The following is a 16,044-nucleotide window of genomic DNA, read 5'->3' as shown; positions in this document are numbered from 1 at the left end:
CTTCATAGCAATGAACAGCTTTGTAAATCGTTCCATTGTGATGGTTTTGAAAACTTCGGTTCATTTAGCGCAGGTTAGGCTACATCCCTGTGTTCGTGAGCACTGCGTAGTGTGTTTGGGAAACCTGCATGCTTAATACAAACAACAGGTGTTGAAAGAGCTATCAGGCTGTGGTTAAAATGGTGTTCCTGAGCACCTCCTGGAAATCTGGGTGACACCACCTCTGGTTGACGCTATCAACCTGTCAAACAGGTGGGATCTTTGAATAGCCCTATGGTATTGAGGGTGGAAATTGAATAGACCCTTGCACATTTTCCTCATGTTTTACAATGTTCATACTTTATTGTAGGTTAATGTAGTTGGATTTTACAGTGTGCATTTGTAAACCATTGGATGATGCTGGGTAAATAAGTGGCGCATAGCCATTTAAGTATAACTGTGTTGAGCTCCAGGGCATTACGGCAATTGTTTTTTGCTTCAGTCACACTTAAATTGTTACAAAGAATTTGGTTGTACCTATGTAAATGGAGTTTGAGAATGCAGCGGAGTACTCCAGACACCTTAATGAGGATAGAAAGAGAGCGTGCAGAAGAAAATACAGAGTGCTCCATTCATTCACTTAATGTGTCAACATGTGTCCGGCCAGCAGCAGGTGTTTGCTTTGAATTCCCCCTCTTTCTCGCTCTTAGTTTCTCATGATCATTCACCCTGCTCTTTTTCTCATTGTAATTCCCAGTCGCTGTTTTTGCCATTCCTCTGAGAGCTTCAGTGATTTCCCTAGAGTCTTTCTATCAACAGTCACATATAACAACCTTTCCTGAAAATGTTTTTTTGGTGTTGATCATGTACAGTTGTTTACAATGTATTCCCCTTGTTTTTTTTCCAGGTTGGTGACTGCCTGGACTCATTGCCCCATGATGCACAGTGTTTGTGCTGGGACCACACCCACTTTTAGCGTGTAGAGGAAGTTACATCGTCACCATGTCCTCGCACCCTCAGCCCATGTCTCAGGGTCGAAGGACTGTGGATGGCCGTCACCTTCCCAGTCCAGCCACGCTTCCTCTGCAGCTGAGAACCCATGCGGTATTGCTCTTATTGATTTTATCAAGAAAAATATAATCACATTCTTCATTGACACAACTTCAGTGTCCGTTCCACATGAGTTTCACATGCTGTTGTGTTTATTTCAGGATGTTGGTGGACTTGTGGACTACCACCCCATTGCTCGGGACTACAGTTCCCATCTGTCTCATGCATCCATGGCCCACCGCCGCAGACCGTCCCTTCTGTCTGAATTTCAGCCAGGCAATGAAAGGTACAAACCATGCCCACAAACATATTGCGCTTGCCAAGTTTGCCTCGCACTGAGATCTTGTCCGTTGAGTGCTAACCACATATGTGATTTAGAGTAGTTGCCCATTCTGACCACAATCTATTGTCAAGTCCTCCAGGAATATTGCAGAATCAGCAAAAGCTAGCTTGACCGGGGGTATTACTCTAATAAATGCTTCCCTAGCAGAATCTTCAACCAGAGTTAGACATCGCCTTCAATTTCATGTGTTTTACTCTGCTTGTATTAGCTGTAGCAGATGATTTAACCTGGTCTGCTCTTATGTATTGCACATCATTTTTAACACCAAAGAATGTCATTTTAAGTGTTGACAGATGAATTGCGATCTGTCACAAGCTCTTAATCGGGAGGGAATGACTAGGTGATATCCCCAGTGGATGTGTATAGCAGTTGAATCTGTTAAAAAAAAGATCTGAGATGGCTTTTGTTCTAAGTCGCTTTAGATAAAAGTGTCTGTTAAATGACTAAATGTCTGAAATGACTTAATGACCTGGGAACAAACCATATGACATGCATACCTAAGAATACCTGATACAACCTAAAAATGTCAAATGTCCAATGTCACATGTCTTCTAGCACAATAATATATAGACACTTCATGAATTTGACTTTACTCACATGATTCCCCAAATTAATTATTATTTTTTTCTTATTCTTATTTCTTATTAAATATGACTAATGTAAGATTATGCCAAGCTATCTAATATAGTATTATATTGAGAATTTCATTGTTTGAAGATACATTTTTAGGTACGTTTTTACAGTTACACCACATAGACACTTCTGCAATCATTCATCAGTTAATTTCTCAAAATTTATTAAAACCAGAAATTCAGTCTTGGTCCTCAGAAAAGAGAATGTATGAAAGTCATTTGCTAATTTTTTTTTATTTCTCTCTCTCACTCTCACTCTCTCTCGATTATGTGATTGTGTAAGTTTCAGCCGAGGATTTGGATAGCTGTATGTTTCAAGCGTTTGTGTCTTTATTCCCCTCGCTGCTCTCAGATTGTTTTTTGTTGTACGTGTGGCCTTTTGCTCTGGTTCACATAAATCTTACTAGCGAATGCACCCAAACACACTTGCACACTCTGTATTACTCCAGAGTCCAGACATAACATAACCGCCTTCTTTCATATTTCTGTTCAGCTAAGAAGAGTGTTGGCTGTCTGCTGAAACAGTTGCATGATGGGAACCTCTTGTTTGAAGGGTGTGCAATCATATTTAGGTCTCCGTGTTTTAACCACAGTTTATTCTAGCGGCCATTAGTTACAGAAATAACTATAACAAAATTATAGTTTCAAACACTATATTGGTTGTTTGTTCAGGTTTGACAATATCAATAAAATAACTGAAATTTAGTTATTCTGAAAACCAAGATTCGGGAGGAATTTTGTTTGATGTGTTCAGGTTAGAAACATTGAAAGAATCTTGTTTTGCCTGTAGTCTTATGTCATTCTAACTTCCTCAATTTTCTTTAATCTTTGTGTGTTATGAAACTGGCACACATGTACGGAAGCATTTGTTTGCATTGATCACGTTTTGTGATTGGCGTCATTGTGTGGATTGTTTATTTAAACCAAGTATGAAGTGTGTGTGTGATGAATGCAAGACATTCCTATTCTCCGCAGACACACACAGTTTTGGGCATATATTGGGCACAGGGTTTTATTTATATATGTGTACACAAATACACAGATTCTTACATGTCTTAACAAATGTAATACAGACAAAGTCCACACTGTGTCTTATCTGTGTAGAATCTAGTGTACTAAGGCTGGGGTTTAAGGATATTGATGCATATGTGTGTCACATGTGTCTGATCCCTGACTTTGGCACAGGAAGAGACAGTCTGTTTGACTGTCAAACTGTGTGTTTATGTGTGTGCGCGTGTGTGCATATGGTTTAGTGGGGGAGAAGCACACTGTGGCTGTTAAAAGGTTATTGAGTGCATGTGTACGTATGTGTTTTCCCTCATCTGTCTGAGCTACAGGAAGGAGGCGCGTGAGGCCTGTGAACCACCTGTGAACATACAAAGCAAAGCCCCATTCGGGCTTCCATCAAAGCATGCACATGCTCTTTGCCCCCTTTGTCATTGAGTCTGTGACAATGCATTACCATCATATAATTATTGCTGTTATGAAAAACGCAATATTTATTTGTCAACTAGTCATCCAAAAAATGAAGTCGACTGGTTAATGTTTTCCTTATGTAAATGACTCATCGTGCAGAATCAGCCATTGTTGTTTTGGCATGTCAATCGCTGCAGTGATGGAGATGTCCACACGGTAGTGTGGGAAATGAAAACACGTCTATCTTCATTGGATTTTTATTGATTATTACGAAATAGTCCCGTTCGCTCCGTTACTGACAGCCTTTGGGTGACACATCTTTGGTTTTGGGGCGGTTAGACAAATTTTAAGTGTGATCTGGTCTAGATTGCATAATTCCAAGTATTTGGTTATTAAAGAACTTTCATTCAAAACTAAAGTCATGCATAAACTTTGCCACATATAGATCAGGAACTGAAATTATGTGCAGGCCTACACCGAATTTCTCAGAAAGCTATGCAGATCTCCACAAAACTGACCAAGACATTCTCAAAATATTATTTGTGTTATACAGAGGTAAGAGACGGATACAGACTCTGGAATGGAATCAGGGTGAATAAAATAATTTCTATTTTTGGATGACTACTTAACGCAGACCCCACATGTCAACTATATGGCTCAACCTCTAATTGCTCAGATCAAAACTTGAACATGAATGTACCACCAAGTCAACTATTGCCAACTGATCCTGCCAATAGAAGACTGGAAAAATAGACGTGTCATTGACCTAATACACGAAGTGTGTGTATTAGTGTGAAGATCATCAAGGCCACTTTATCCGCCACACTTAGGTGTGTAAATGTTCACACTGGTACGAAGCGCACCATGGCAGTGTTGCAGCTCTAGTACTCAAATGTTACCATGGTTACGCTCTTCTAATGTCTGGGCAGTCAGTACTTAATGGTTTGTGAAATAATTGGTGAGATTATAACCTGATATGTGCACATGTTGACAACTTTAATGGGCGTTTGTAATTACACTGCGTTTCATTTGACTCATAAACAAGTGCTACACAACCGCACAGTACGTGTAATTATGTCCATGAATGTTCTCGGTCATTTGGGTCATTGTATCGTGTTTTTTCGGTGTTTAAATACTTCCTGTGAGTCACATTTAAATTCCACATGGAAATTCAATAAACCCTGTTTACATTTGATTTGTGTAATTTAATAAGAGCTATGAATTGTAAATTTACTTTAGATTAGAATATTACCATTTGGATATATTTGACCATAACTTTCCATGTTTGACATACAAGTTTCTTCAAAAGTGAGTTCCTCTAGTTTTCTTGGTGAGTGTTTTTGTAGCTTAATTTTGTATTGTAATTGTCTCAGTACTTCAATTTTGTTTACTTTTTTGTTATTTTTTGTCATATTTCACTTCCTCAATGACAAATGAAGTGTATTACTGTAATCTTATTCGGCTGTCTGGGGCATTTCAGGCTTTAATCTTGCTTCTCTTTAACTTTGTAGCTAACTCATCGTCTTCTCTGCTTTACAGAGGTCAAGAGCCCCACATCCGATACGATCACATTTACCTGCACGAGCCCAGCAACCAATCAGAGATGGATTACTCTGAAATGAAGAGGCCTCGCTTAGATATGGGGGCAGAGTCTCTTATTCGTCATCAGACTCATCGTCATCCTCTCGCCGGAGCTGAGGAAATGGCAAAGGTCAGCATTTACATTCGCATAAGTCAGATATGAAAATTGTGCTCCCTGTGTCTGAACAAACGCTTCCTTGCACAGTATGCAATACATCAAATCAGCAGAATGTCAGAATATTCATCATGAACAACAGCAATGATGTACTGCGTCCACAGATTCTGTATTGTGCAAGTCCACAGGTCAAAGTACAATAACAACATATTGGACGTATAATGTCGGAAAGTTTATTTTCACCTCACGCCTACACATTGCATAACTCCAAGTTTGCTGTATGTATAGAAAACTCAGTTGTAGACAGGCAACAATTATCGTTTACTTGACACAAAACTGCTGTTATTGTGAAGTCTTGCGGTATAACTAGCTATAAAACTAAAGTTCATTATGGCAGACAGCAAGCTTTAACTGGCTCGAAGTCCTTAGACTTGTTCTTTGCGATTATATCCGGATTAGGCTGGTAAGCATGGTGCATGGTTTATAAATTAATCCGACTGTAGAGAAAACCGATAATAAATCTGTTCAGCAGATTATCACTTAGTCCATGTTTATTGGCCTTGTAAATCAGCCTGTCTGTTTCTATTGGCTGGCGTTTTCATCACGCCAGCCAGCATTGCCATTTACCAAAGCACTGGGAACACACTGTGTGTAGATGCAATGCGGATTGTACATGTCTTAAAGATTCTGAGTTATGTTAGGAATACCACTTTGCATCTGTGGCTTTATTTGTTAGGATGTGTGTGTTTGTGGCAGGGAGAGACCGAGGGAATGAATGCCTATGTGGTGTAACGGTAAACGGCACATGCAGATGTTTGGAATAACTCATGTGCCTCCGCAACTTCTTAGGAACTCACTTTTCTAGGTCAGGGGCTCTGTGAGGGTGTGCGTGTTTGTTGTGAGTGCGGGTTGAGTATATGCACCCACTCTGTGCTGCCTCATACAATGTGAGATCCATTTCTGTTATTTTACAACCGTAGGTGTCACCAGACTGTATCAGGTTTGCCAAGTGTACATCACACAGCTAATATCGAGGTTTTATTAAGTGCTGGACAGACTCACAGTGTTCTCTTCATCGCAGGAACTACGAAAACACAGGAAATGAGTCAAACCGTACAGGAATAGACAAGTTGCTGTAAGCAGAAGATTTACTGGTATTTGCAGCGAATCCTGGATCTGGGAGCAGACCTGCCTTGTGGACAGAACAGCATTTACAATACATCAGATTGATAGAAGATTCGTGGCAGGAGATTTATGTTCTAATGGTTAAACTTTTGTATGAAAGCATGTCATTTCAGATTCATTTAAAAAAGTAATTGCTGAAGTCATATATTTCACACAATCTTAAAAAAATCCAATAGTTTGATCGGGGAACCGCATAGATAAAAACTTGCTTGAATGCACCATATGTCTTTTTGGATTAAAGCGTCAAATGCATAGGGATTTTCAAGTCGGTTGAGATGTTAAAATAATTGTTTTAAACTGTGTTTACTGCCAACTTAGTGTAAAGGGGAATAAGTTAGGAAAAGCACAGACAGTGTTAGTTTGTTAAAGGTGCAGTGTGGGATGATCTATTTTTGGGATGATCTATTAATAGAAATGCAATATAATATACATAGGGATATGTCTTCAGAGGTGTATAAAGAGCTTACACAACGAAGACTAGAATGAGCTATTTCTATCTACATAAACTGTGGGTCCCCTTGCATGTAATTCGCCGTGTTCGGTCAGCCACCGTAGTGTTTAAAAAGTGAGGGGGAGGAGAGAGCGGTTCGTTACAATTCGCAACCTTGCTGCTAGATATTACTCACTGGTCCTTTAAAGAGACTTTTGTATTATGAATTATTTACTTGTTTTGTAATTTGTTTTTAAAGTGCAATTTAGTTTTATTTGACATAAAATATATTTTAATTTTACAAAGAAATGTGATGATAACAAAAGGGTAGTTGTTCATTTAAAAATTTCTCAACTTATTTTGTCAAATATATATATATTTTATGTTTTTGTCGTAAATGAGTGTAGCATCATGAGCTGAGTGAATTTTTACATCCCTACGAATGCATACATTTAAAATATCAATGTAGCAATCCGAAATCGGCTGTTGTGTTGAAGTGTTTTGTGTTTTTGTCGACTAGTGAAAAGGTACCCATGTAACCAGGGTTAACATAGGAGGTTGTAGTGTTTAAATGAAATTGACTGAAATCAATTCATACATTTTCCTGAAAACAATAAATCTAACCTCAACAGAACATTCATGTCACTGTGATCACAGAGTGTTGATTTAGAGTTGTTGTGCTGTGTTGTTATGACTCTCTCCTCCTGAAGCATTTGTGTATTTTTAGCACTCATGACAATTTGAGGCTAGGAGGGAGAGGTGTTTGTGTAGGTGGAAGCCATTGTGCAACAGTAATTAATTAGTAATGGAGCTGACCTAGATGTGACAGTTGGATGGTTGAGAATCTATGCGCGAGGAATTGTTTCGGTGAGATGCACAGACAGGGACGTTTAGAGGACACTGTGAAGTAGACTGAGGAAATCTCTCTTTCCTTTTTATGTTAGAGCTGTCATATTCAATGACACTTGTGAAACCGGCAAGCTGAAAGCAGGGGACTCCGGGAAGGAAAGGTCAACGTGGAGAAGAGAGAGAGAGAAGCATATACAAACAGACATGCACTAGTGTGGGCAGCGGGCTTAATTTGCAGCATACCTGCAGAACTCTGACAGGTGTGAACCAGCACGTCTGTGTATAATGTCTTGTTATAGCTTGGGGTGTCAGATGTCTCATGTAACCAGCAGCCTTGGCGGCCCGTGATTCATAATTGTGTTTGTGAGTCAGAGCACAGAAAATGATTTTTCATGTTCTTCAGAATTGTTTAATGTCCATCGGACATGCCAGTGTTATACCAACGCTGGGATAATGAGCAGGTTTGACATTTTCCAAAGAATGTGAGAAAGTGAGAGAAACTTGCTGTAGTGATGTTGGGTTGGTGTAGACATTCTGGTTGCGATTGCTAGAATGTTCTAGGTCAGTGGTTCTCAAACCGTGGTTCGTGTACTACTAGTGGTACGTGACACGACAGGACATTTTTAAAACTATATATTCATTTTGTGTTTTAAAAACAATTTCAAAAGTTATACATGATCGATATTTACGGAATGCATCTCGTATAGTATGAATCATTGAGAAAGATGCGCGGCTTGGGTTTTTTAGACGAGAAATGTGAATCGGGTCTTCCTCTCTCTCTCTTCCGTTGAGCTGCGTGTAAATTAAGCTTCTTATGTATTTCTGATCTTGATCCGCCATTTAAAGCTGTTGTTAATGCTGTAAAGTTCGAATTCAACATGCAATGCCTGCATGCATCTACTCGAGGGTAAATCAATAAAATGATGATTTGACGCGTCGTATTGACAAGAGTAAAGTGACAGTGCAGTAAAGTGTGAGTCTTATAGAAGGTAAACAAGAGTTAAAGCGTTGTTAAATGTTTTTGAGAGGTGCCCATCAGGCTACAGCGTAGGTTATGTGTCAACTCAACACGGACCCTACAGTGACCGCGAGTGCTGTAATTGGTCTGTTAGAACCTCACCCTTATGAACCATAACGTTTTTATCTACATTTAGCATATATTAGCAATTTAATTTTGATCTTTAAAATAGCATTATTCGGTCAATACTAAAGATATTGTTGTTATATTTTCACAGAATAATCTGTAGTAAGATTTTATCTAGAACACAAGCAGGGCCACTTTTTTTAATGAACAATGTTTTAATTGGAAAAATTGTTTAAAGATAGAAGCATGGATAGGCTGATTTAGTAAGTACATTTGTTGTTTGTATGAATGAATAACCAGACTTCTATTGAGAGGGCCTACAATACACATACATACATACTGTGGATATCAAAATATAAAATAAATGGCCTGATAAAAGATAATATCTTACATAAACACATATATATATATATATATATATATATATATATATATATATATATATCCAAGTGGGCTAAGTTTATTAAACATATCCGGACCTCAGTTTAGAAAGAAAATATGAAGACTGCACCTCTTGGAACTTTAATTGAATACCCCTGCCCTATACAGTCAAAATCACAACCCACATATGATTTTTTCCCCCCGATCCAATTTCCAAATCCACCCACACTTAAACCTCATGACACATTATATTTAAAGACACATTAGATTAAAACACTAGCAAGTGCCACACAATGAATCATTTTGCGTAATTTTGATGGTCTAATAGAAACTATTACAATCGTGTGTGTTTTGAATTGTGCGTTTTAAATATGTCCTTTCATGCATAAACGCTTACTCATGCTCTAATGGATGCAGTGAGTTTTTCCATCTGATAGAGAGACTCGTAGACTGTTTGAAGAGTGAATCAAAGACCTCTGTCCGTCAGTCAAGCACTATTCAGTGTGCATTGACAGTGCTACACTTCAAATGTGTCTGCGTGTTTAAACGGCACTTTGTAGACAGATGAATAATCGAACTATACACAACTTTAGCCCACATAAACACACCACACCTTTGTCCAACATTAACCCTGTTATCTGTGTGTGTTGGCACCTACTATCTGTCTGTACAAAGGTTTCTCCAGTGCATATGCATGTCTTAGCACCCACGTTTGTGTTTATACAAAAGAGTTTGGACTGACACACACACGCGCACCCACACACGCACACTTTTATTATTCTTGGTGGTTCTTGTTACTGAGACTTGGCAGGATCAGAGTGCTTGTCCTTGAAAGTAATTGTGTGGGTTTAACAAGGCACTTCATTCAAGATTGTGTGTGTGTGTGTATATGGCTTTGTGTCCTAAAGTGACTCTTCTGTCAAATCTTCTTTCAAGTGTTAAATCCCGCCTGAAGTTTGGAATGCCTCTAGGAATGTGTTTTGAACATTACCAGCCCTCTCAGGGTGTCCTTGGATGAATGCCTCTCTCTCTCTCTCTCTCTCTCTCTCTCTCTCTCTCTCTCTCTCTCTCTCTCTCTCTCTCTCTCTCTCTCGCTCACTCTCTCTCTCACTGTATTGGTGTGTGGTTTTGGTCTGCAGGAGCAGAGAATAGCAGGCACTCACGCTCCTTACGTAACATTCTGTTCATGTGAGAGTGAACCCAAAGCTCTGAGCTCTTTACCACACTTTAAACGAGCTGTTTTCCACTAGTGTCAACTACTGATCTACTTTATGTACATTCATCACTTTATTATAAACGGCGATGGAAAGTTTGTACCACTACACAGCTTCCAGGCTGTACGATGTTACTGTGTTACCATCGTTTAAATATGTATTTTTAAAAGGTTTGAAACGAGAGAAGAACGTGTTTGTTGTATCTTGGTCCAAGACCTTAATTTGTGGTGCTTGTTATAGCACGTAGCGCAAATAATGTTGCTCAAACTTTGGCACGTAACTAGTTCTGCACTGTCTGTTGTACAACAAAAAAATGGGTGAAATCACCCCATTCATTTGCATTGAACGGGTGAATGGTGGGAAAACAATATTATATGTGCCATCTACTTCTGAATCGAAAAGTTGTCTTCAGTTCATCGACGTGACCGAATGCTCTTTTGTGTTTGTGCAGGAGCACAGCAGCAGTTCCATTGGAAAAATCGAGCCCATCTCTCCTGTGAGCCCGGTACCCATGGAGCCCGATCTGGACCTGGTTCCCACCCGTTTCTCCAAAGAAGAGCTGATCCAGAACATGGACCGCGTCGACCGGGAAATCACCATGGTGGAGCAGCAGATCTGTAAACTGCGTAAAAAACAGGTAACATTAAGTCTACCTTTGCTAGCGCTGTTATGCTGCTGCAAAGAACATACGTTTATTTGGATGCTTGGTAGCCACTTTGCATGAACAACCAAATATTGTTTTGCAGAATTATTTCTATAAACGTTTCTTCTGTTGAAAGGCGTATCAGACTGCCTGGACAGTTCACACAAAGCTTTTTATTTAGAAGAAGGATGTCTTTATAAGTACAGCGTTGAGGGTGGCTATTAGGAAACTGGTTATAGCCTCGGCCGACCACACGACTGCAGACACTTCCACCGTTTCCTCTTTATCTCCATACTCCTCTCTCGGCCGCTCTCTTTTTATATGGCATGGTCTCACATGAACTGTGATTGTAAGTGTTAACACAGCAGTATAATTTTAGGTCAGTTTTTTTAAGCTGTATTATTTTTACATACATACACACATGGACACATGGAAAGGGTAACTGCAGAACATCTCAGGTTTTCTATACTTATTGGGGCCATTGAAACAAAATTACAGGCAGACCCCCATGTCCTTATAAAACAGGCCCCTTCCCCACACATTTTGGACCGTGTCCAAACCGCCGCTCAATAAATCGAAGCCACCTGCGCTCCATGGGCCGGTCCATTTTGGGGGTGCGGAGAACGGTTTGAAATCTGATTGATCGTATAAGTACAGTCACGCTAGCAAGAAAAATGAACCTCTCCTCATCTGCCCCTCAACCCCACACAGCTTTCTTCTGAAAGCTTTGGCATCTCTTTTCAGTGAGTTAACACACCCTGTCATCTCTTTTCTCTCCCCTCAGGTTTCTTCCAAGCATTAAAACATCTGGGCGAATTAAATGGTGTGGTAAACGCAAACGTAAAGAGAGAGAGTAATGGAGACTTGTGAGAATATCAGATTACCGTGCGTTTGTCTGTCTGCGAGGGAGGCGGGATGGATAGTTTATTTTCTATTTACTCGTGCACACACGCATATATACACAATCTTGGTCCTGTTCTAGAACTGCCCCATATGAGTGCAAGCTTATAGAGTTTGGTAGAAAGAGGACTCTTTGGAGAGCCTGTCGGGTCTGTGTTTTGAGAGAGATTTAAAATGAGGTTCATGTTTGCGTCTTTGTGTTAACTGTTGATCATTTATCTGTGGCTATAAAGTTGTCTTGTTGGCTCTCCGAGGGAAGGTCATTTTGTTCAGCCAATCAGAGAGCTTGTTGCTATTACCAATGCTTTCTGACGTTGAAATAATATTAATATTAGCACACGTGACATGAGTAGTCAGGAAGGCTATTTATGTTGGGACCAATGTTTATTCTAGCAGGGTCGCATTATAGATCTTAATTTGGTATCGATTTAAAGAATGTGCTTCTCACATCCCTCAAGATCTTGGATGAGTGGTTGGAAAGTCTTTAACATTGTGTGTTTTTTATTGTATTTCAGCATCAACTAGAGGAAGAGGCTGCGAAACCCCAGGAACCGGAGCGTACCATCTCCCCTCCACCCAGTGAAGCCAAACACCGCAGCCTTGTCCAGATCATCTACGATGAAAACCGGGTACGAATAAAACACCCTCCCACTATATGTGCTGTATACATGAAGAGCTCATATACAGAACCCTCTAAATTCTTCAGACGACTTTTCATTTACATGGACATTTTATCAGGATTTTTACATTTACTTTCAGCAACACCAGAAGTTTCAGACCAGGCAGAATGTGATATTTAGCGGGTTTCGAAGCTAAATTATTTGAGTATTGTGTGCAGACCATTCACTCAACATCTTAATCTAATTTTTAGCGTAGGAGGCTTCAAGAGGGTTTTGCATCTGACGTCTTCATATACGGATTTCTCGAATGATAACTAGCGATGAACTGAAACGAAAGGGAAATATGTTCATCTTTAGAAATATAAAGCTAGACTATCAAAGTAATTGGCAAGATGGGCAAAAACTGCTCTGAATTGTTAAATGTAAAATAAATCTGATAATTTGAATAAAATATGAATAATCTTGTTAAAACTGTAATAAGCTCAGTGCATGCACATATTTGAAATCTATGAACAGCAGCATTGAGACAGGCTGTTAGAATAGAAATAGAAACCGGTAAGTCGAACAGCTGTGTCACATCTTAATGAGAGAAATGGGCTGTTAAATACATAATGAGGTGCGGCAGTCGATTGATATTGAACTCAACCACCCCCATCACACATGACTCAGACACACAGCCTGTTGTGCTGGATCCTTCCATGTAGCTCTTTTACAATTCCAAGTAATTCAAAGCAATTTCCCAAACTCTAAAGACTTTCTGTAGTAGAGCTCCGGGCTGTAGGTAAAATGTAGGTAAAATATGCTGTGAGAACTTTTTAAAGTCACCGTGAACCTGAAGTTGCGATTGTGTTCTTTTCCATATCGTGATGTATATCCGAGTGAAACGGCTTCTGAAAGTTGAAAAAATGTAGGCCGGGTCTTTATATTGCCCTTCCCTTTTTGATTGGTTTGTCGTAAGGGGAGGACTAAAAAACCAGCCCATTGGACAGTAGTGATGTCCTACCTCTTTTTTTGTTGCTTACGTCATGAGGTCAAGAATTGTTGTTTAGAGGAGCTTAACGTTTTTGATTAAAGATTACAAGTGCAAATGAAAAAAAAAATAATGGTGTGAACGGATAAATCATTTATAATAGTCACTGCATCACTCACTGCAAAACAGTTTCCTCTTTGGTCTGATTTCATGGTGACTTTAAGGATTGTGTATAGGCGTACACACATTTGATGCACATTTAAAAAGTTCTGTGCATATAGTGTACCATATGAAATAATTTTTGCATAGCAGGACTAGTTTGAGATTTGGACAGTAGCCATCGAAAGACTGACAGTCATGATGATACTGATATCTGGTGTTAGTGGTCCCTCTAGTGGGGAGAAACTGAGAAGGTTTATAGAAAACAACTTCCAGCCCTTTGGCTTCTTTTCATAGTCTTTTTGTCACTTCCCTTCACTCGTCCCCTCTTTGTGTGAATAGCAGTAGTGTTTATATGTCCACATTTAGGAACGCAGACACAGCCGCACTTATTTTCAGCGATGTCGGACACATACACTTTATACATTATTTAGATAATTGATTTTTTGGTGTAATCTCATTCTATTCACGGAACACTTGGGGCCCCAAAGTATATGCATTCTTCATATTAGAATAAATTGTCATGTCATCAGACTATCTTGTATCTCTTACAAAGACGAGTCATACAGTTTATGAGTAATATCAATCATTTTAGTGGCACATTTTCATTGGTGGATATTTCATGGTTCTTGCATTTACCACCAACAGTGATCACATCAATATAAACAGACACCTTTCTCAATTGTGTAGTGTTATCTACTGTCTCATTGTGTCACATACACTTTACCTTACCCTGAATAAATTCTAGGCCTGTACGTTTCTTTCCTTCGTCAGATGGTTCTGGCTTCCGTCCTGATGTGATCTTTTAATCACACCACCCATCTCTTAATCCATTAAGGCCTCTCATGCAGCGGTATTGCCAGAGAGCACTCGTACGTCCTGCCCTATTCCAGGAAGCACTAGACACGCAGAAATCCAAGGAACAGATAGATTAAAAAAGGTAGTTTAATTGAAGGGCCAGTTATTGTGGAAGAGGAAATTGCCTTTTAGTAAGCACTTGTTCTATATTGTACAAACGTTTTTATTTAGGTTTACGTGTCCATTTTTCACTGACTCGTAACTTGCCACTTTCTTTTAAGATTTCTGTATGTAAATCATCATGTTTGCATCATGACTGGTTGGCTCTTGAGCGTCATTGACTGTTTAAAGAATTTAAAAGTGAACGTGGGAGGTACTTTGCATGTTTTATTGTCTTAAATTTCCAAATAAACAGATAAGTTGATCTATATATATTTTTTTTCTTAAATATATACAAAATAAATATACACAGTACACAGATATATATTATGAAAACAAAATAAACGTTTATTCTGGATGTGATTTATTACGATTAAACATTTGATCGTCCTAATTGAAGTGAAATGAATGATATTATTTTACTATTTATTTTTTATGTGTGAAAAAATGTCTGCCTAGCAATGGTTAATTTCTCAATTTAGCAAAGTTTGACAAATCAGAATCCAGAGATCTATTAAAACACTAGTGGCCTTTACATGGAAATTATAGCTGCATTATTGAGCAGTTAAAAGTGTTAAAGTAACGGGTTAAAAAATCCTATTGTAAGAAAGAGAATATGTGCATGTGAACGAAGTGTTCACACAGTACATCCTGTTTTGTCATAATGTTCCTTTTTGTGCTTTTTGTGTCACTTTCTCCTTCAGCAGTAAAAGTAATAAATGGGTCTTTATGTTGTCTGATTGGATTGACTCCCAGGCGATCTTCTCTCTCTCCTCCCTCTCTTTGTGCTTTTTTTCTCTCTTTCTCTGTCACTCTCCCTCTTTCACAAAGCGAGGATGATAGACGTATATGGCACAGGGCAGCAAGTGTCCTCTATAAAGGAATCTATTAATAGTACATCGCTTATACACTCGGTTGTTAATGTGTGTGCGCTGGAGAGAGCGTGAGATTTGTTGCTGTTGTGATGTGCTGCTGACATGTGCCATTTGTATGTGTGTTTTGAACAGAAAAAGGCAGAGGAAGCCCACCGGATCCTGGAGGGACTCGGACCTCGAGTAGAGCTGGTGAGTCCAAATTTCTCCTCCTCCATTCTCGTTTTGTCCGCATTTCCTGTTCCCCCTTTACAGCTGTGAGGATTTACATTTGTTTATTGGCAGCTGTGGGTCAGAAATGAATTTATCACATATACTCCTCCAGCAACGCTTACTAGTCAGTTCTAACTACTAGAGGAAATCTTTTTTTATCTTATTTAACGTCACATCCATAACGCTACAGATTATTCATAAATGGACACATGAAAATTTAAATAAAGTAACTATTTTATGTTCAATAAAGAGGCATCCCTTCTCCATTCATTGGGTATTATTGCATCATGATTGTGCATTTTATTTCACATCAATTTCACAAAAACTTTTTTGTCACATCCATTAGGCATGTTTTTTCCCTTTAAAAAAAGAAAATGTGTTCAAAGAGTCTACACATCATAAAATGTCAGTCTTTCAAGAAGTAAAACATAAACAGATGGTTCAATATATT

At 39.0% G+C, this 16,044-nt stretch overlaps 1 protein-coding gene across 3 annotated transcripts in view; it reads left to right on the top strand.

Moving 5' to 3' along the window:
- ncor2 (nuclear receptor corepressor 2) overlaps nt 1-16,044 on the top strand; it is a 70,137-nt gene that overhangs the window by 19,107 nt on the left and 34,986 nt on the right. For 2 of the 3 annotated variants that reach the window (XM_079467497.1, XM_079467495.1), the window contains exons 2-7: nt 887-1,083; nt 1,191-1,315; nt 4,960-5,131; nt 10,711-10,896; nt 12,318-12,431; nt 15,516-15,572. In XM_079467497.1, coding sequence (XP_079323623.1) covers nt 982-1,083; nt 1,191-1,315; nt 4,960-5,131; nt 10,711-10,896; nt 12,318-12,431; nt 15,516-15,572 — 756 coding nt within the window. In that variant the 5' untranslated portion in view covers nt 887-981. Of the gene's footprint in view, nt 1-548; nt 653-886; nt 1,084-1,190; nt 1,316-4,959; nt 5,132-10,710; nt 10,897-12,317; nt 12,432-15,515; nt 15,573-16,044 lie in introns of those variants that run through there. The other variant, XM_079467496.1, reaches the window with a different exon arrangement.

This window comes from Barbatula barbatula (genome assembly GCF_947034865.1).
Source record: "Barbatula barbatula genome assembly, chromosome: 11".
NCBI classification, from domain to species: Eukaryota; Metazoa; Chordata; class Actinopteri; order Cypriniformes; family Nemacheilidae; genus Barbatula; species Barbatula barbatula.
Note: the sequence above shows the minus strand (reverse complement) of the source record. Positions and strands in the feature narration are given on the sequence as shown.